The 19,332-nt window shown below is 50.9% G+C and overlaps 3 protein-coding genes across 4 annotated transcripts; 1 reads left to right on the top strand and 2 right to left on the bottom strand.

The window, feature by feature from the left end:
* The first annotated feature begins 502 nt into the window (after positions 1-502).
* Positions 503-6,176, top strand: RAC3 (Rac family small GTPase 3). 2 transcript variants are annotated; one of them, XM_052808074.1, is made up of 6 exons: positions 503-664; positions 3,120-3,191; positions 3,468-3,585; positions 4,223-4,285; positions 4,777-4,936; positions 5,052-6,176. In XM_052808074.1, the coding sequence occupies exons 1-6, from the start codon at positions 630-632 to the stop codon at positions 5,180-5,182; spliced, it is 579 nt and encodes a 192-aa protein (XP_052664034.1). In that variant the 5' UTR covers positions 503-629; the 3' UTR covers positions 5,183-6,176. The 2 variants fall into 2 exon arrangements, with proteins under 2 accessions (XP_052664034.1, XP_052664035.1); XM_052808075.1 differs by lacking the exon at positions 503-664 and adding an exon at positions 1,412-1,436.
* Positions 6,167-9,787, bottom strand: DCXR (dicarbonyl and L-xylulose reductase). Its single transcript, XM_052808077.1, has 8 exons — positions 9,670-9,787; positions 9,488-9,585; positions 9,111-9,265; positions 7,795-7,837; positions 7,369-7,468; positions 7,142-7,206; positions 6,926-7,043; positions 6,167-6,463 (listed from the first exon to the last, which is right to left on the bottom strand). Exons 1-8 carry the CDS (start codon positions 9,725-9,727, stop codon positions 6,360-6,362), a joined length of 741 nt encoding a protein of 246 aa, XP_052664037.1. The 5' UTR covers positions 9,728-9,787; the 3' UTR covers positions 6,167-6,359.
* Positions 9,788-10,785: 998 nt separating this feature from the next.
* RFNG (RFNG O-fucosylpeptide 3-beta-N-acetylglucosaminyltransferase) lies at positions 10,786-19,297 on the bottom strand. The gene is made up of 8 exons (XM_052808637.1): positions 18,580-19,297; positions 17,672-17,720; positions 17,049-17,151; positions 16,509-16,662; positions 15,377-15,465; positions 15,121-15,286; positions 13,638-13,723; positions 10,786-13,410 (listed from the first exon to the last, which is right to left on the bottom strand). The coding sequence occupies exons 1-8, from the start codon at positions 19,015-19,017 to the stop codon at positions 13,344-13,346; spliced, it is 1,152 nt and encodes a 383-aa protein (XP_052664597.1). The 5' UTR covers positions 19,018-19,297; the 3' UTR covers positions 10,786-13,343.
* Between the last annotated feature and the right edge of the window lie 35 nt (positions 19,298-19,332).

The following is a 19,332-nucleotide window of genomic DNA, read 5'->3' as shown; positions in this document are numbered from 1 at the left end:
TGGCCGAGTACTCGGAGAGGTGGAGGAATCCAAAAGCCATCTTTACGCAGGATGTCGCGGCTGCCTCTTTGTTCCTCAGCAGCTCCGGGCGGATGACGGTGAAACCCGCAGGTTTTAGAGCCTCATCCTTGCGCCGGCGGCCCTACGGCGTGGCAGCCGCCCTCGGCGAGTTTCTGCGCGCCACCCGTCGCGCCGTTCACGGGGCGGCGTGCGAGGAACTTGCCCTTCGGGGACGGCGTGCTCCGACCGCCGGCGGGGGGGGCGGCGGGAGCTAGCGGACGGAGGAAGGGAAGACGGGGCGGGCCCTGCGGAGCGGCGGGGCGGTGTCGCACGTGCGCTCCGCCTTCCCCTGCCAGCGCCCCTTGCAGCGGGGCTCCCGCGTCCCCGGCTGGGCCTCCGGCGCCCGCGGCGGGGGAGACGGGCGGCCGCCGGGAGCGCGCGGAGCGGCGAGCCCGGCCTGCGGCCGCGCGGGAGCGGAGCGGGGCCGGCGGGAGGTGCCCGCCCCGCCCCCGCCGCCGGGCTCGGCTGGGCTCGGCCGCGCTCGGCTGGGCTCGGCTCGGCTCGGCCCCGCCCCGCCCGCGCGGGCTGTCACTGCGGCGGAGTCGCGGCGGCGCCGCCATCGCGGGCAGATGCAGGCGATCAAGTGTGTGGTGGTGGGCGACGGGTGAGTGCGCGGCGGGCGGCGGCGGGGCCGCGTCTGGGCCCGACGCAGCCCCGCACAAAGCGGGCCCGGGCCCGGGCCCGGCGGCGCCGAGGGAAGGAAGGAAGGGAGGGAGGAAGGGAGGGAGGGAGGGAGGAAGGGCCCGGCGCGGCCCCGCCCCGCGGCCCGGGAGAGCCGGCCTCGCCAGCGGGAGGCGCGGCGCCGGGCGGCGAGGCCCGGCCCGGCCCGGCGCGCCGCGGGGCCCGGGCGAGGCGGGCGGCGGGGCCGCGCCCGCCTGGCCGCGGTGGCCTGCCTGGCCGCGGTGGCCTGCCCGGCCGCGGTGGCCCGCCCGGCCGGGGCCCCTCACTCTGTGGGGCCGCCGCGGCGCTGGGGAGAGACGCGCCAGGCGGCGGCCGCGGGGCGAGGAGCCGGGGCGCCCTGCCCCGCGCCCGCCCGCCGGCCGGCCGGCACAGGGGTCGGGGCGGCGAGCCGAGGCCGAGCGGGCGCCGCCGCCGTCTCCCGGCGGGAGATGGGGGCCTTGCTGCTGCAGCGGCGGCCCTCACAGTCCCGCCCGGCGCGTCCCGCTCCCTCTTCAGGTCATAAACTTGGGTCGTCGTCTCTCGGCGCTGCTGGGTTTCACATCTCGTGGTGTACTGCCTGGGAAACGAATCCCTCTTTTCTTGGGCTTTAAATCTGTTTCCCCGTTATTTTATTAGGTGCCTGTATGTCGCTCTATTTCTTGTCACACAAGCGTGATTCATCACAAAGTCCTCCCTGAAAATCTTGATGTTCACAGGTTTTTCTCATACCTCCTTTTGTTGCTTGTGTTCCAAGGTGAAATACATTGCTGTTTCTGATTTCACCACGTGCCTCTGGTTATCCTTCTTGCTCTTTTCTTTGGGCTGTTCCTATATGCCTTTTTCGGAGAACACATCTGCGTGCAAGATGCAGGCATGCGGTGGATTTACGGTGCTTCGTAACTTTTCCTAGCTTGTCCTGCGTATTTTTCCTCATAATTCCTCTTTGCTTTTCTGATCACCATGGCAAGCACAGAGCTGAGATACAGAGAACTAAATGCGAACTGGTCTTAGGCAGGGACTGGTCTTTCCATCTTCCCATGCATGCCACCCACTGAAATATACATTTGGAGGGAGGCCTTCCAGGTTCTAGTCAGTGGGGGCTAAAGGGGGGAGCAGGAGAAGGAGCCACCCACCAAAACAACACAGCCTTACCGTGCGGGGGGGGGCAACAGCTGGGAGCACAGCATGTTGGAAATGGATTTCAGTTAAAGGTTTGCAGTCTGGTGTTTTGCTTTAAGACTGAATTGACAGTGCAGAGACTAAGTGAACTTGGATACCAAAGCACTTTAATCATAGTTACGTGTGGGTTTTTGTGAATTACGTGACTTCCCTGTTTGGCGGGAGAGAAGTCGTGGTTCGGGAGGAAAGTTGGGGCAGTCAGTGTAGTGGTTCCTTACAGAACCTCCCTGTTCTCCAAGCGAGGGGACCTGATCCAGGGGAAAAGCTGGGTGGATTACTGTAGTGGTTCTCGATGTGCTTTTTGTCATCCCGGTGCAGGACTGTGGGGTCCCCTGGGGTCTCTCGCTTACTCCTGAAGTCTTTCCTTATGTCACTCCAGTTACAGAATTGGGTAGAGGATACCCACCTCTGTTGGCTTATTCAGCTTCACTCAGGCACCTAACAGCTTTCCCTGTCACTGGCACTCACAATCTGTTTCTTTGGAAGGTTGCCTGCAGTTCACAACTTTAACAGTGATAAATAGGTTGTTTACACTCCTGGTACTCCTCTGTTCTTACAACTAAGCTTTTCCCTTGTGCCACAGGGCTAACTGAAGTTCATATGCTTACACTATTGCCAACCAGGCCCAACCCCTGCCAGCTGCCACCACTGGGTTGACCGATCCCACCTGCCTTCAGCAAAGCCCTGAGCTGATATTTTCAGTGATCTACAATGATCTCTTTCCAAATTGACAGTGGTCAATTTTAAAGTTCATTTTTGCGTATGGATACTTATTTTTTCCCTTTGCATTTATTGACATTGCATTCCTATATCTGAGGAGCTCGAATAATTCTGTGTTGTTGCATGTTTTCTCACCTCGCTGTTTACCCATTTTGCTAGCTTGTTATGGATGTGTTGAGCCCAGCAGCACAAAACCCTAATTTATTCCCTCTCTTATGGTTCCTGGAACAAAAGTATTTTGCCTGGTGTTTTGCTGAGGCTGAATGGGTGGGGAAAAGGAGTGGAAGAGAGCAGGGTCAGGTAAGCGCTCAGGCAAGGTGCACATTGGGAGTTCAGGCCTGGTCCCTGACAGCTAGAGAATTCCAGCTTGCTACAGATTTGTTTTCTCACTTGGTAACTTTTTACCTAACCTCTTTTTTGGGTGGGGGAAGGGTGAGTTTTACTGCCTCAGTGCTTCCTGCCGTACCCTTCTTTATGCTTGTCCCTCTTACCCTCTGCAGAGCTGTAGGGAAGACCTGCTTGCTGATCAGTTACACCACAAATGCCTTTCCTGGAGAATACATCCCCACTGTGTGAGTAATGGCCTTGGGCTTCAGTTGCTTTTTGCTCTGTATGCACGTGTGCGTAAAAGTTGGTTTTGTAGGTGGGGAGAAGGCTCTCCCAAATCAGACTATGAACTTCACACATGAGGATGCGGGTGGTATGGCTGTGTACGTGAGGAGGGCAGGCTATTCCCACTGGAACTGTGTTGTAGTGTCCTCTCCTGACTCACTGCCCCCTTGCATTTCATATAAAGAGATGTGTGGGTCACAACAAGATTGTCACTGATGGGGACTCTTCCTTGGCAGGTTTGATAACTATTCTGCCAATGTCATGGTAGATGGAAAGCCTGTGAACCTAGGCCTCTGGGATACAGCAGGGCAAGAGGATTATGACCGACTGCGGCCCCTTTCCTATCCACAGACGGTGAGTGCTGGGCTTGTACTGGCTTGTAACTGCTCCCTCTTGGGGGACAGGGAGGCTCCCAAGGACACCCAGCTTCTTTCCTTTGAGGAAAGTCTAAGTTCCTGCAGCTGCAGCCGTAATTCTGGTTGTTTAAGAAGTATCACAGCTGAATTTCTCCTAAGAGATTGTCCTGTTCTAGTCCCTGCTTTGTAACAGTGTTGGAGTAGTTATGCTTGCCATAAGGAGGCTCAAGTGAAAGGAATGGTGTGGAGCTGCCGTGCAGCTGAGCCGTGTTCCATATTCCCATTCTCTCTCGGCAGCACAACTCACTGTTGGGCTGCACTAGTAACATTTCTCTGGCTGTAGGAATTCTTACGTGGCCCCCCTAGCAGCGGTGAAGCCCATAGCACTGCTAAGGTATTTGTGGCTGCAGGCTCTTAACGTGCAGAGCCCAGTATTGTAAAAGAAGATGAAGTCATACAAAGTCTATTCCTTCCCCCTTTGAATTAGTTTAGCACCCTTAACGGGGAAGAATTTCTTACAGCCACAGTCCTTGCTTGTGGGAGGAGGTTGTCCTCTATAAGGCTCCCTCTCCACCCTTCCTCCTTTATCTCTAGCTGTTTCTTTCTACATGGCTGACCCTCTTGTTTCTGCACAGGATGTTTTCTTGATCTGCTTCTCCCTTGTGAGTCCAGCCTCCTTTGAGAATGTCAGAGCCAAGGTAAAGTATTCTCCTTCTGGGTGAAACAGTGGAAGGGAAGAACCAGTGAAGTCCCCTGCCCCACAAAGCACTGCACCTACAAACCCAAAATTTCTAGCAGTCATGTTTTGATAAGGGAAGGTCATAGCCTGCAGGTTTTAAGGGGGGCCTACTTTTTATTCATGACTTCTTTGGCTAAGTTCTTGCCTTTTTGAATCTGCATCTTAAAGAAGATAAGAAATGTCCTAGAAGCTAAAATGCAGGTAAGGGAAGCGCTCTGTGCAGAGTTGGCTGGTACTGCCTGTCATGATTCTATGTCTCGGTGCCTTCATTATTACATCTGCACCAGTCTCTCTCTGCAGAGCATATTCAGAACTGTAGGCAGAAGTATCCGGTGCAGGTGTTGCCACCGTGTCAGATAGTAGTAAAAACCTTGTTCCTAACAGTAAATGCATCCTCGTGGTTGCATCTAGTGCTACAGCTACTTTTCTTACCATGCGTCTCTGTTTCAGTGGTACCCTGAGGTCCGACACCATTGCCCAAATACACCTATCATCCTGGTGGGCACCAAGCTGGACTTGAGGGATGATAAGGACACCATTGAAAGGTTACGTGATAAGAAACTCGCCCCCATCACCTACCCCCAAGGTTTGGCCATGGCTCGGGAGATTGGTGAGTCTTGTGCTGGCAGATCTCCATGGTATTGAGCTTTTTATATTGGAGTGGGTGAGGGCCAGTATGTCCTGGTAGAACTGGAGTGGTTGAGCTGGAGCTCTCTTTCCCCTAGGGTCGGTAAAGTACCTCGAGTGCTCTGCCCTGACGCAGCGGGGCTTGAAGACGGTGTTTGATGAAGCCATCCGGGCTGTGCTCTGCCCACCGCCTGTGAAGAAGCCCGGCAAAAAGTGTACCGTGTTTTGAGGGCTGTGGCCTAGGTGCTGGCTCAGCATGTTGTCATCCTCTGACAGATTGCATATTAGCTGGGTGTTTCTGGAGGGGGCTGGGATGTGTAGGGCTCTTCATCATGTACGAAGTCAGTGTTTTTTAAATGTCTCTTTGATTTAACGTCAGTGTTGATGTGAAGGGGCAGTGGGGGCAGGAGACTAGCTGGGGGCTGTACAGCCCCCAGGGGAGGTACAATGGGGAAGGCAAGGTAGCTCCTTGGGGCAACAGGCTGTTTTGGCTCTCCTGAACTCCAAGCTGAAAGGGCCGAGACATCCATCTTGTCCTGGAAACACCTGGTTTCAACCTGCAGGTGAAACAGGTGGTGAAGATCCTTGTGGGAGTGGGGAGGGAGCCGGTGTGAATGGTGCTGAATGACAAGACCAGCTGGGAGAGTGGTAGGGTCTCCTTGCCCAGCCTGCTGTGGCCAATAGTTAACAAATTGGTGCTCTAGCAGATACGTGCCTGAGACTGTTAAAGAAATCATAACCAGCCCCAGAAGGGGCTGACGTAAATCAGATATGAAGCTGAAGAACTAATCATTAGGTGCTTTATTGGGTACTAGCCAAACTCAACAAGTGAAACAGCTCTGTGCAATCAATGTATTTGCCTTCTTGTGTGTGCACACCCTAGGACAGCATGGTGCTGCTTCCCCCCCATCAGTCTTTAGCAGGGCCTCCCCCCCCCCCAAATCCAGTCTCTGCAGAGCAGGGCTGTGGTTGTTGCCTCTGTTTTGTTTTTTTCTACTCAAGACAGCAAAGGAAGCAATGAGGAGTCTGCTAACTTCTTCTTTCCCTTCCCACTGAAAGTGCAGGTGGGCTCTATGGATTTGGATGGAACAGGGAGAGCTTCTGAAGGGTTGTGGGGGGGGTGGAATAGGGTTGGAAGAAAGACAGGTCCAATTTCTAATCATCATGTAGAGTGACAAGATAAAACCTTATTTGGTGCAATAAACATTCTCCATGACGGCGTATGTGAGCTTTATTATATAGCAGCCTTCCAAAGGTAATTTTCTGCCTCACTTCTCATACAGGTTCCAGCCCTGCTGCCCCTCTTCTCCAGCAAGACTGGGTCTGTGTCATTGTTTTCTATCCGGTTTACATCTGTGCAGTACTAGTATGAAAATTAAGAGCAGGTGTGAAATGCTGGTGTCATCTTAGGAGACAAGAAATCCCCCATCAACCATCAGAGAGCTGCCAGTTGTCATAGCACTCTTGTCACTCAGCAGGAAGAGAATGCTGTTAACCACATCATCCACTTCTGGAATCAAACACAGAGAACATCCGATGCACCCCTCAAATTGTACTAGAAAAACTAGCATCCCAAAAGGTATGCCTTTGACCTCTACAAGTAATTGAAGCAGGGAAATATCTCTGCCCCCAAACCATGCTTGATGCAGTGTGTGGCTGAGAGCTGGACATCAAAAAGTCCTTGTTGTGATCAAATGACATTTAGTTCACAGCAAGCAAATATGTTCCCCTCCCAGCAATAGAGTAAGCGCATTTCACTTGTCCTAAGATGAGAAGGCCGTAGAAGAGGGGAGATAAGGTTGATTCTTGCCCTGTCCTCATCAAATGCTTCAGGAATTCAACCACAGCCATTCAGCAGAGTTGTGACTTTGCCCACAAAAGCAGCAAGGTACCTATGGCTGTGATGTCAATTAGAGGGAAGGCTTGGATACAACCAAAGAGCCCAGCTTGGCAACAGATCTACACCACTGACCTGCAAACTTTCCCAGTGGAATCCGATTAATCATGGCAGCAGATTTCTGAGGGTCACTCCAGTTAATTCTCCCCATGTCAGTCATAACCACTGTGGGGTTCACAGTGTTCACCCTAATCTGGGACCAAGAGCAACAAACAATCTAACCAGACTGCTCTGAGAGGAAATGCTCAGGTTCAGCTTTCACACTTTTCTTTCTCTCAGAAAGAATCCTACCTTGTGGGGTCCCAGTTCCATTGCCATTACCTTGCTCAGCATATCCAAAGCACTTTTTGTGGAACCTTCAAGAGAAGGGAAGAACAGGAGGCATTTAAGTGCCTAGCACTTGGTCTGGACACACAGAAGTATTTCACTGCCCAGAATTGGCAGGCAGCAGCTTGGTGGCTGTGGGTCTCCAGCTAGTCAAAAATGAGAGGGGCACTGCTAAAGCTACACATACTTACAGTAAACAGCATGATCCCGCAGAGCACGCTGAGATGCCTGGCTAGAGACATTTACAATAGCACCTGGCACCCCCTGTGCAATCATCTGCCGAGCAACAATCTGGGGCGGGGGAAGAAAAAAAAAAAAAAAAAAAAGGAATGCCAGAATCATAACAGGAGAAATCATTATTTCATTCAGTAGGAATCTTGCTGGGCTATTTTGGTAGCCAAAAGAGCAAAAACATCCGGAGGAAGTAAGTCCTCACTGCCTCCCACTTACAAGAGAGGGAGTCAAAGCAAGGGAGCGAAGGGGCTGTACGCGCAAATTGTCAGGTTTACTTTGGATTACAGTCCCTTTAGCCCCACAGTGGACACTTATCTCCACTGTGTAGAACAACTTAGTCACTGCTGTTCATGGAGACAACTGCAGTGACAATTCTTCCTCACCTGGGAAACATGAAGCACAGCCCGAAGATTGACATCAAGAGACCTACAAATAAATCAAATTTAAAAGTTACAGACTGGCTGCAGCCCAAGCCAGAGAGGAGTTGTTTTGGGAGGCAGCAGAGGACAAGTGCTGCTGGTATCTTGGAAACACTGGTGATACTCTAGAATATGGACGGAAATGCCAAGCTCACTGGCTAGCAAGAACGACTAGGAATGCTTTCAGCAATAAACTGTTCATTGGATGTAAGCTATTTAGTGTACAGTGGGGGAGTTATACCCGTGCATCGTCGCATTTCTAGCAAAACTCTGTTCTTTAGCAGACTAATGTAGTTCCTCTATTAAAGTTTAAACAGTGAGCCCTGGGCCTCAGCCAGCGACTCTTCTTAGGTCAATCGAAGCCTTCACACAGCTTTAAAACAGCAAATCTGCCGTAAGATGGGTGGAAGCAGCTTTTCTTCCATTTGCAACATAGTCCTTCCTTGGTCAGGTTTTCACCTGCTAGTTCTGCAGAATGGTCTTAGTAGAATCCATACATTTTATATTTTAGTCACAAATGAATCCTCTATTATAGACCCACAATAGCCATTCTTAACGTAGGGACAAAGCAGGACCCATCTTCTCAGAAGGAAGGAGACTCACCATATCCTGTATGCTAAAGCTTACCTCCCAACTGAACTACGGATCTTTTGAGAGAAAAAGATGTCACGTTATTGCAGTAAGCAAATCTGGTTTCCCACCGTGACAGTTTTATACTCCCTTACCTGGCTTTGTCTTCTCTATATCTGAGTTGTCTTACCGACAGCTGCCTTTCAATTTAGCAGAGACTGAGTCGGAGCTAGACTGGAAGCTGTGAGCTTGATTAACAGCAAAAGGCACTCTTCTGTGTAGGCTGGATGGCGTGTGCACACCACCGTCTGAGAGATGAAACTGCAGGTTCTGGCTACTCGGTAATTGTGGAACAGCGTCAGTGCTTTACTTGATTGCCTTTTGATGTTTACGGGGTTGAAAGGTGATTACATAAAGTATGAGAACACAGTAAAGAAGAGGAAGCGGGTGTAAGCAGTAACAATCGACAAACCATCGAGAAAGCGAACGCTCGGCATTTCTAAAAGCGCGCCTGTCTGCCTGCCCGGTGCCCGTGCACCAGCGGCTTCCTTTTGTAAGCCAGGCCAGTTTCTGTAAAGCTTTGCCGCGATTTTTGACGTTAGCAGTTCTGCTAAGGCTTAGTTAGCGGGCAGCGCTTTTCCGCCTCGGGCCCCGAGCACGGCCGCGGGCAGGCGGAGGGCAGTGTGGCAGGCCGAGGCCGAGGCACTCACCGCTCCAGGGCCGCCCGCGTTACCTCCAGGAAGGGCTGCAGCACCGCCACGGCCGCGTTGTTCACCAGCAGCTCGAAGGGCCCCGCCGCCCCCACCGCCGCCTCCGTGGCGTCCCAGTCGGCCAGGTCCAGGCACAGGGGCTCGATGCCAGGGCACTGCGGTGAGGGCGCGGCCTCCGTGGGTCGGGGGGCCGCGGGGGAGCCGGGGGGGGGTATCCCGGCTGGGGAGGGAGGGAGGCGGCTGTCCCGAGGCAAGGGAAGGCGTTCCCGGAGGGGGTCCCGCGGCGGGGGTGGGGGGGGTCCCCGAGGTGGTGGGGGGGTCCCCGGGGTGGCGGGGGGTCCCCGGGGTGGCGGGGGGTCCCGGGGGCCGGCCGGTACCTCTCGCGCGAGGCTCTCCAGGTCCGCCGCGGTGCGGCTCAGCGCGGTGACGCGGGCCCCGGCCTTGCTCAGCGCCACGGCCACGGCGCGCCCGATCCCTGCGGGGAGACGGCGTCAGCCCCGGCCCCAGGCGCCGGCCCCGGCCCCCGGTCCTCGTCCCCCGGTCCTCGTCCCCCGGCCACCTTTGCCGGCCCCAGTCACCAGGGCCCGGCGGCCGCGGAAGCTGAGGTGCGGTTCCATGCTGCGGGCGGACTGGCGGGCCGGGGCCGGGCGGGGCCGGCGAGCGGGGCGGCCCGATAGGGCCGGGGCGGGCGGCGGGGTCTGCCCCGCGCTGGCGCCGCAGGGGCCCCGGTGCCCCGGGCGGGGGGCGGCGGCCCGGCGGGGTGGGTCGCAGGCCGCGGGCGCCGCTCAACGCCCTGCGAGCGGCCGCCTCTGCGCCGAGGCACCTGCGGGCAGGCCCGGCGTGCTGCAGGCCCGTTCCCCCGGGAGGACGCCGCGGGAAACCATGGCTGGGCTCACCCAGCAAGAGACGGGGATTAATTCCCTTGGCTATGACTCCCACTGAAGCATCGCAGCGAGAGACGCCAGAAAACCTGCCTTTTTACCAGATGATGAAAAGACCTGCCTCCTCTGCCCACTTGAAGCTGCTGATGAATTTGTAGGCAGCCCTAGTTTAATAGCCGTTGCCCAGAAAATCAGCTGCAAGTGCATAGGCTCCGCTTGCCTGAGGGCCTAGGCATACTGGATTTCTCATGCAGCTCCGGGGTGACAACAGCAATGTGCTGGAAGGTACAACAGAAAAAAACAGGCTGGGGATAGTTAAGGGTCATAGATAAGCTACTGCACCACAGTTTACTTCCAGTGACAGTCAGTGTGGCAGTTCCAACTCCCGATTGCCAGAGCTGGCAGTTGTGTAACACGGCAGAGGAGCACAGACAATTAACACACCCTATTAACAGGTCTGTAACACTACCCAACTCAGACATTGCTTTCTGAGGATGCTTAAATTTAAGAGCTCCTGTGGCATATTGACAAAGTGCAGAAACAGAATAGGAAAGTGCGGAGACAAGTTTACAACAATTAACTTATTCCTTATTTCAGTTCTTTTACTTTGTTAATCATCATCTGCAAGGATTCTCATCCATGTTTGTTCCTCTGCACATCCAAGTCATCTCACTCAGATGCTTTTTGGCCATTTGGCATCACAAGGGCCAGGAAGCTGTAGTTTTCCAGATTACAGGGTTTATGGTCCATTTTTGGTGTAGAGAATGTGTCAAGAAACGTGACAAAACACAGCCTTTGGCATATTAAATATTTATTTTGTAGAATCACTTTTGTATGAAACAGTAGTTTGATTAAAAAGCTGCATCCTGATATAGCCACACAGCCTACTGTATTGTCAACACAAGAAACCTTAAAAGAAGCTTGAACCCATTGAACAGTCCTGTACTGCCATGCAGGAGAATGTGGTCCTTTTTCAGTTTAATGAACACCCTACCAGCTTAAAAGTATGCTGCCTCTTTGGCACACCTTGTTTAGGGTGACCAGCAACTACAGCGTGATACTTCCACTACTCAGTTTTGCTGCCATCCATATGAAGTGGTGTCATTTTTGAACAGCAGTTTGCCACGTAATCACTACCCCGTCCATGTTGTCTGTGATATCTTACAAGAGGCTGCTACCAGTGGAAGAGGAAGAAAAGCTCCACCAGAAGTGTTCAGAATCAGTGTTTGAAGACAAAAATCTCATCAAGAGCTCATGAAGCTTCACAGCTTACTGCTACAGGTTGAAAACAAGAACCTAACAAGTGTTTAAAAAAAAAAAAAAAGTATTTATATAGATATCACAAGTCTCCAGCGCTATTAATGACAAATCATTAAACCCTAGGACACCTCAGTTCTAGTGAGTGGAAGACCTAATAAAGAGGTAGAACATGCCACAACCTACTATTCTGCAAGTCCTCCTCTGTTTTCTGTAACAGGCTGTCAGTGTTACAGGTGTACCTGTTATGGAACAGCCACTGTGCTAGCTGGACTTTGATCCAATTCCCTGCAGCATTCTTATTTCCATACCTCATGGTCACCTTAGTAGACATGAAGGAAAGGAGAAATTTAAGAATGAGCTGCAGGACTGTAGCAAATAGCAGCTTGTTTGCTCCTCAGTGGAATTAACTAAAATCATGCAGAGGGGACAATATACCCAGGTAAATGCTGAAACGTTTGTGTTAAAAATAAGGAGTGCAGGGAACAGTGTATTTCAGGAGGCTGACACCTCTGCTGTTTCATACTTGAATACACTGCAGGCATTTGCCTACGTTATACCACTTTTCAAATGGCAGGAAGTTAAGCAACTAGCTGAAGTCCACAGTACAGCTCAGCACAGCTGTTTAGAAATCTGAAATTTTTGCTAGCTCCACATTCTAGCCGTTAATCATTGTTCCAGGTTATACAACGTCATTCTATTATTCTCCCCTTAATTCAGCCTCAGACTCTAGCGCTAAACCAGCAAGTATTTTCTGAAGAGTTTGTGAGAGTAAACAGTGGTTTTGCAAATTCATTTTTTATGCTATTCTTCGTGTCAGGTAGGGATTGCACATGGCCAAAGTTCAGGCTAACAGAAAGGTAAAAATACGGAGCCCCATTTCTTCCACTTTCAAAACTAAGCTTACTTTATTTAAAAAGCAGCAGCAGGTGATACTGCTACAGCATTGAACTTCTGCTGCCTTTGTGTAGTGTGCAGTCTCCTTTTAGTGATTGCATGACCTATTTATTGAAACGTTAAGAAGCAGAGTAAAAATAAACACTGATCTAGACCTTAAGGTAATCAAAAGATTATCTGAAGAAGCTGAAGTGGAGTAACCAGAGTCATACAATCAAAGGTCCTCAAATGATACCATCAAAAAATTCCTCAGGGCATTACAGCTATCTAGCATTCCTCCTCCCTCACAGACAGCAAAAGATACAGCACAACTTCAGAAACAGGGCATGTTTCATCGGCCAGTGAGCATGCTCTAGCTCATACAACCTGCTGTGGGCAAAGCAGGAGAAACGATTACCATCTAGTCTGGCAAATATTTCTTCAGTATCAAATATCAAGGGAATAGTCTTGGACCTGGCAGACCACCATCATAATCAACAACCACTGCAATTCAGCTGGTAAAAGAGCCAAGTCTGACAATCACCTCCATGGGAGGTACACATGGACTACAGGGGAGAATGTGCACTGTAAGCAACTCTTATCCAGCCCTGAGTAAGCTTACCCTTACACAGGGTTTTCCCATGACAAAGGCTTTCAGCCTTGTTTACCCTAGTGATTCCAGGATTTCTGGTGTTCATGAGCAGACCCTGTTCCGGCACACAGGTGGAATTTTAATATGGCAGGCCACAGAAGCTCTTAAGTAATTCTGTTCCCAAGACAGATGAGTGAAAACTTCCACTCTCTTGTCACCATGGGGACTACAGTCTGCTATAGCACTCCAGCTTCAAGACAATGGCCTCTAGAAGCCCTTAATAGTAGTAAGAATGCTATCATTCCAAGTACTGCATTTGCCTAGGATGTGTCCAGGCACAGATTCACATGACATCAGACAGAAGTATGAAGTGACTTGTACACATATGACTGTAGTCATTATACGAAGAGCCACTGGACAAAAGAAGAAGGACTCTTCTTGGAACGTCCCTGGCTGCAGCTGAACAAACCACACCTTCTTGCTTTTGTAAATAGAGTCTATCTACCTCCTTCGTAGATACCTCTGGTTGTCTCCCAGAAGAAGAGAAAAAGAACCACCAAAAAGTCCACCACAACTCCTGTCTTATGCAAACTAGGTGAGATACAGGTGTCAATGACTGGTCAAGAATTATGACATCTTCTTAGCAGGGCACCAAATAGTGTCAGGATAGAGCAGACAATGGACAGACTTAAATCTATGAAGGAAAAAAAATGAAAACATTAGATTGGAATTCTCCATACAAGGAACATACTAGCATTGAATGTGCAGCAGTCTAATAGAGCAGAGAAGGTGGGTCTACCTGCCTTTGGCACAGCAACAAGAGCTGACATGAGAAAATAACCCCATTAGCAGGTTTGATCATCTTACAGTTGATAAACATGAACAAGGCAGGGAGATCTTGTTTTGGAAGCGGACACTCACCGGGTTGGATCTTGCTGAAGGCCAAACACTCCTCCCACACTCACAACATTGTGTTTGTTCTCAGGGTCCCCGTAACTTAGGGTTACCTGTAAAAGCAAACAAATATTCAGAAATTGTAACACTAATGCAGAAAAACAGAGTGGGGATAGCAGGATTATTAATGAGGTATGGAGAAAGACTCCAAGGATCCCGTCTAATCTGATCGGTGGATTACATTTGAAAAACAGTGGTTAGTTTTGACATAAGCAATGCTGGCACTGAATGGTAGCTATCAAATGGACCACTGCTCATCTAAAGGCAATCTGGGAGAATAAACAAAGGAGCTGAAAGCTGCGTTGCCCTGAAGGACAAGATGAGTTACAACTGTAAGCTTTGTAAGGGCATTAATCCTGCTAATGTCTGTACTTTCACTAAATAACATATGTTCATCCTCACCAGACACTGCCTGAAGCCTGCGATAGTAGTGTCTTAGCACAGAGGGAAAATAGAAACATTTGGATGTTAAATGCCATAAAAAGAACTGCCATGTGACAAACCTGGCAAGAAAATTTAGATCTCTGCAACTCCAATTCAGTGCTATTCTTCCACACAAGCACTGTATCAAGAAATTTCAGGTGCCAGGTACAAGACGACTTATATTTTTCTTTCTAACTGTAGATTTCCTGGATTTTGGGTTGGCTGTTACAGTCTCAGGGAAACAACGATCACCAATGGAAGGCTGTATTCAGCCTACAGTTAAATTCAGTACCACGAGGGAGATTACATCACGCTGGAATTTGGCCCCAAGTGAACATTTCTGCTGCCTAATACAATTGCCAGGAAAATATAACCAAGCAGTTTGTAGGGGCAAAACCGCACTCTCGTTTTTTCATGGTGCCAAACGGTAAGAGGCACACAAAGCTTCTGGATAGCCTTATAGCTCCATCTACTGCCCATGAGTAAAAAGCCATCCCAGCAATTAAAAAACTACTTGCTTTTTCCCTGAGAAAGACTGATTAAGTTTCTTGAGATTCAGACAAGTTATTCTTAAAAATGATCAAACATTTAACTATGTCTTACTTATTGAAGAGGTACTTGCTATAGCTGCAACACTAGTCTTTTTGAACAGCGTGAATTAAGACTGAGACTTTGTTAGGCAAAGACAGAAACACTTTCTTACATGGCAGGCAAACTAAATATCGCCTCCTTCTACACTTGCTGCTACTGTGACTCACGGGAAGTCAGAGTTTAGGAGGAGATGGGGAACACCATATTTAGGCTTAATGTAGCAGAATGCGTCCCCAAAGGAGAGGACAGCTATATGACCTAATTGGCTAGGGTGAAAGTATGCTTTTTACCTAAATGAAGGAATCGGACAGGACACAGCTCTGAGCGAGTCTGTAGATATCCTTCTTTCCTGAAGAGTGCTAAGTGTAGGGAGAGGTATTCTGTCCGATCAGGTTGAGGTGTAATTATAAGAACAGGACATGAGGCTTAGCCCTACCTGCTGCAGCACAGACTCGCCTTGTAGTCTCTGCAGATTTTCCAGATGGGAATGGAACAACGGGCTGTGCAGTAGCTTTACCTCCAGCAGCCCTTCAATGATGTAGCCAATAGTGCAGTCATCAGGAAGACGCACTCTTTCTGCAGTACTGATGAAATTACCCAGGCTGTGAGACAGAGCATAGGAGACAAGAAGAAATATGCCTTAAAGCCTACCAGACACATATTGATGGAGCTCAGCTAGGAACAGTGTTTACCTGGCCCAGGGACTCATCTTCAGGGCAAGACCTCTGCTGATGCAGAACCCTGCTCCACCTGTGGCAAACCAGAATTTCACGGTTGTCTTCTGAAGAGCAACAAGAAAAAAAACACACAGTAGTTACTAATAATCAGCTTTCTCCATTTGGCTGGGCAGGGAAGGGAACTTGAGGTTTTACTGGATATCACATACTGCACTTGAGTCAGAACGAGACTACAGATTAATTCCTTTAGTTTCTTTAGGCTGCTGAAAGCCCAGCTAGCTGTTCCCTCAAATGAAACTCTATCCTGGAACTGACAGCAGGTGAACCATCAAGTTAGCACAACTGAAGTAGCACACATGAAATGGGAAACTACACCTACGTCCCACCCAATTCCATCTGTCCCCTGGTCACTCTAGCCAAGGGTCACAGCCAGCTCAGTGTTCCTGAGGAAATCAAAGGTGGTCCATTAGTCACTTGGCTCCATGTCCAAGGAGGCTATTTTGTTGTGCAGAGCCTTCCCTAACAACCTGCTTTGTAACCAACTTTCTGGCCAGTGGATTGATTTATCTTTAGGCCTGTCAGCATAGGTGACGTGGTGAGGACTTGTCCTTTAGCACATGTACCTTGTGACTGAGATATTTGCTTCCATTTCTTGGAAACCTAGTAACCACTCAGTATTGGAAATGCCTTATATACTCAGAGAGCCTCTGTCACCCATCTGATGTTGGTTCAAGATGATGATAATGTGATACTGCTCTCAAAACAAACAAACAAAAAACCCCCAAACTCCAACCCAAACCCCAAAACCCTAAAACAAGGAACACTGCCCCCAAAAATACTAAAGGAAAAGAAAGAGTCAAGGTGGGGAGGCCCTACTCACCTCAGTGTGAGGGAGATCACCAACATACATGAGTAAAGGAAGAGAAACAGACATCCACCCAGGAGACAAACTCTATTGTACATATGCATATGAGGTCAGATCAAAGATTCATTTAACCCAGCACCCTGTTGCTGAAAATGACCAGTGCCAGGTTTATTGCCTGCAGATTAAATCACTTGTTTTTATGGGGGAATCCTATGAACTCTCAAGGCTTTAAAAGCCTAGAAGGTCAGGATGTCTCTTGGACTAACTGCACAGTTTGCTTACTGAACCGTCACTTTGGACATGGTCAGCTGCTTCAATGGGATGGTCCAGACTCGGTCGCCCCACATAGACATCCTGGCTGTGTGAGAAGGCAGATAAGAGACGCAGGAGAGTCCGAGGGTTCACATAGTTGTCATCGTCCACATGGCAAAACCATCTTCAAACAAAACAAAATAAAGTAACTGCAGAGCAGTAACAAAGAAATGACTTATAGGTTTACAGCTGAGTCTTAGGCTTTTAGGCTTGGAGCAGAAAGTATTTCCCATTGTCCTGAATTAAAGAATTTGGAAGCTGAAAGCAGCCACAGATCCTAATTCTGGAAAGAGGCTGAAATTAATAACCCCCTTTAGATCGTCATCCTTTCCACCTTTCAGATGATGCTTGTTTATAAGCATTGCTTCATGCTGTCCTCCCTTCCCTATGCTCACCACCACATTTTAGCTAATACTGCATTCCTTACTGGAACAGAGAAAGTTACTCAAGTTTCCTGTGAACACAGAACTGGAAGAAACAAAGTCAATCAGAACAACATGTTTCACCTACTTTTGCCCAGATTCCAGGAATTTATCATATTCCACAGACATCTTGCAGCAGAGAGCTTGCCGCGTATGGACAGCAGAACAGTTGGTGTTGATCATATGATCCCCTAGAAAAATAAAGATCAGCTCTTTCAGGCTTGAGAAGCATGTGTAGTCCAAAAAAGACTACAAAAGAAGTGCACATTTGGCACTAATACCGTACATCTGAAGTGCATATGGTGCACACATGGAGAGTAAACTGCAGGACAAGCAGGGCTCATGGGTTATGCACATGGCATGCAAGCTGTAGAGTACCTAAAAATGCGTGAGTGCAGGGTATATAAATAGTGCCATGAGACTGTATGCAAAGGAAATGCCTAATATAACTTTGGACCAGAGAGACTTAAGCTTACTAACAGGAAGGAAGTGGGTGCAAAGGTGAACCCAGTATTCAGGAAGTTCCAGGCATCTTGTCCAGGTGGTAAGTAGGAACAGCATATTCTCCTGTGAAAGGAGAAGTTTTCTCCATTTTCTCCATCTTAACTTCCCTAATTGCTTGTACAGCAAGAAATAAGGACTCGAGAGAAAGTATGACAGAAACAAAACTCAGTTACAACAGACAGCATGCACCTATGCTACACAGCTTACCTGCTTTCAGGCGTAGCTCCCGATCCTCCCAGTCCGTGAATATGAATGTCTGTGGGAGACAAAAAATGGTGTGTCCGCATTTGAGAACTTCAGAAACTAATTTCAACTCTGTTCAGTTGCAGTTGGAATTCTCAATGCTTTGTCTTGTTAGTTTATTTCACAGTAGCCATTGGGAGTGGGGTGGGGAGTTGTGGGGGAGAGAACCCCAGCAACTTCAGCCCTTGCCTTATTTGATAAGCATTTGCATTGCAAACCAGAAGAGCCTCATTTCAGTAAAGCATCCAAGATTTTAATCCCCTCATCTCAGGGTACAGACAACCAATTTCCAGATAGGAATGACTGTCTTTTTTGGTAGAACCTCCCTCTGCAACTCCATCTCCTCTCTCTGGCGAGGAGTCATCCACAGCTGTTAAGGAAGCCAAAAGGAAAGAATGAAAGGCAGGGTGGAAAGTGCCAGGTGGTAACACTGTCTTCTCCCAACTGCTGGACAAAATCGTGTTAATATGCTCGGATGGACTGAAATTCCCGAACAAGGGAACAAATTCTACGTTGTTCTATGGAAAAACCTAAGCTGCTGAACTACTCAGTCCACAATACCGGCTTGGATGCATTGGCACTAGGGATCTTTTGCTATCACGTAGCATTTTCCACAGCCACACAAAGGTCAGCAAACCGCTTCTGCTTGGACCACCGATCCCAGATTGCAAGCACTTAGTGCAATCAACAACGAACTCTTTTGGAGGGAGGTTCAGACGAACTACTCAGGTAAGACGACCTTCCTCGGTCTCACAAGGAAAGCCCTTTTTAACGCAGGTAAGGAAAAACCGGCGAGAAAGCGCAGCGGCTGCCCGGGAAACCGGAGGGCCGAGGCTGCGGCTGCCCGCCCGACCCCGCTGGCGAAGCCTCACCTGTCCCCTCGCCCGGGAGATCCAGGTTTGGAGGAGCAAGTCCAGCCGGCTTCTGTGGTACTTCCTCGTGGTCTTCACCGCGATGAAGATGTCCTTCAGCTCCAGGCTCTCCCTGCCCGAGCGCCCGGCCGCCCCGAGGCGGCCCTTCCGCGCAGGCTGCGGGCTGCCAGCGAGGCCTCCGCCCCGGCCGCCCGCCCCGGCCCCGGCCCCCGGCCCGCCGCCCGGCTCTCCGCGAGAGCCCGCCCGCGTACCGGGCACGCCGCTCCCCCCGGGGCCCGCCCGCTGCGGCGTGGGCCCGCTAGGCCCGATGGCGGGCGGCGGGCGACGGCGGGGCGCGGCGGGGGGCTGCCCCCGCGGCAGCAGGAGGAGGAGGAGGGCGGCGGCGCTGACGGACAGCAGGAAGCAGGCCTTGCGAAGCCCCAGGCAGGAGCCGCTCATGTTGCAGCCCCGCGGGCCCCCGCCGCGCTGCGCGGCCGCCTCATGGCCCCGCGGGCGGGCGGGCGGCGGCGGCAACTCCGGCTCCGGGCGGGCCGGCGCCGGGAGCCCGGCCGGCCGCCCCCCCCCCGCGGCAGCGGCCGGCCCAGGCCAGGCGGCCGCCGCGCTCCGGGAGGAGGCGGTGGCGGCGGCCCCCGCGGCCGGCGGAGGGGAGCGCCCGGGCACCCCAGGCCGCGCTGGCCCGCGGGGGAAGGCCAGCGGGAGGGGCGAGGTGGGCCGCGGCCCCTTTAAGGGCTTCACCTGTCGGATGCGGTCTGG

Source organism: Harpia harpyja, chromosome 14 (genome assembly GCF_026419915.1).
Source record: "Harpia harpyja isolate bHarHar1 chromosome 14, bHarHar1 primary haplotype, whole genome shotgun sequence".
NCBI classification, from domain to species: domain Eukaryota; kingdom Metazoa; phylum Chordata; class Aves; order Accipitriformes; family Accipitridae; genus Harpia; species Harpia harpyja.
The sequence above is the reverse complement of the archived record's forward strand: the minus strand, read 5'-3'. Positions and strand labels throughout refer to the sequence as shown.

Bases quoted from the DNA above. Each gene is read 5' to 3' on its own strand.
- RAC3 (XM_052808074.1), top strand. From the start codon at position 630: ATGCAGGCGATCAAGTGTGTGGTGGTGGGCGACGG. The intron at 665-3,119 runs GTGAGTGCGCGG...TACCCTCTGCAG, and splicing joins TGTGTGGTGGTGGGCGACGG to AGCTGTAGGGAAGACCTGCT. The intron at 3,192-3,467 runs GTGAGTAATGGC...CTTCCTTGGCAG, and splicing joins GGAGAATACATCCCCACTGT to GTTTGATAACTATTCTGCCA.
- DCXR (XM_052808077.1), bottom strand. From the start codon at position 9,727: ATGGAACCGCACCTCAGCTTCCGCGGCCGCCGGGCCCTGGTGACTGGG. The intron at 9,586-9,669 runs GTGGCCGGGGGA...GTCTCCCCGCAG, and splicing joins GGTGACTGGGGCCGGCAAAG to GGATCGGGCGCGCCGTGGCC. The intron at 7,044-7,141 runs GTAGGATTCTTT...TCTTGGTCCCAG, and splicing joins TGGAACTGGGACCCCACAAG to ATTAGGGTGAACACTGTGAA.
- RFNG (XM_052808637.1), bottom strand. From the start codon at position 19,017: ATGAGCGGCTCCTGCCTGGGGCTTCGCAAGGCCTGCTTCCTGCTGTCC. The intron at 17,721-18,579 runs GTGAGGCTTCGC...TGTCTCCCACAG, and splicing joins TCTCCCGGGCGAGGGGACAG to ACATTCATATTCACGGACTG. The intron at 15,466-16,508 runs GTAAGCAAACTG...GTTGCTCTTCAG, and splicing joins ATGTCCAAAGTGACGGTTCA to AAGACAACCGTGAAATTCTG.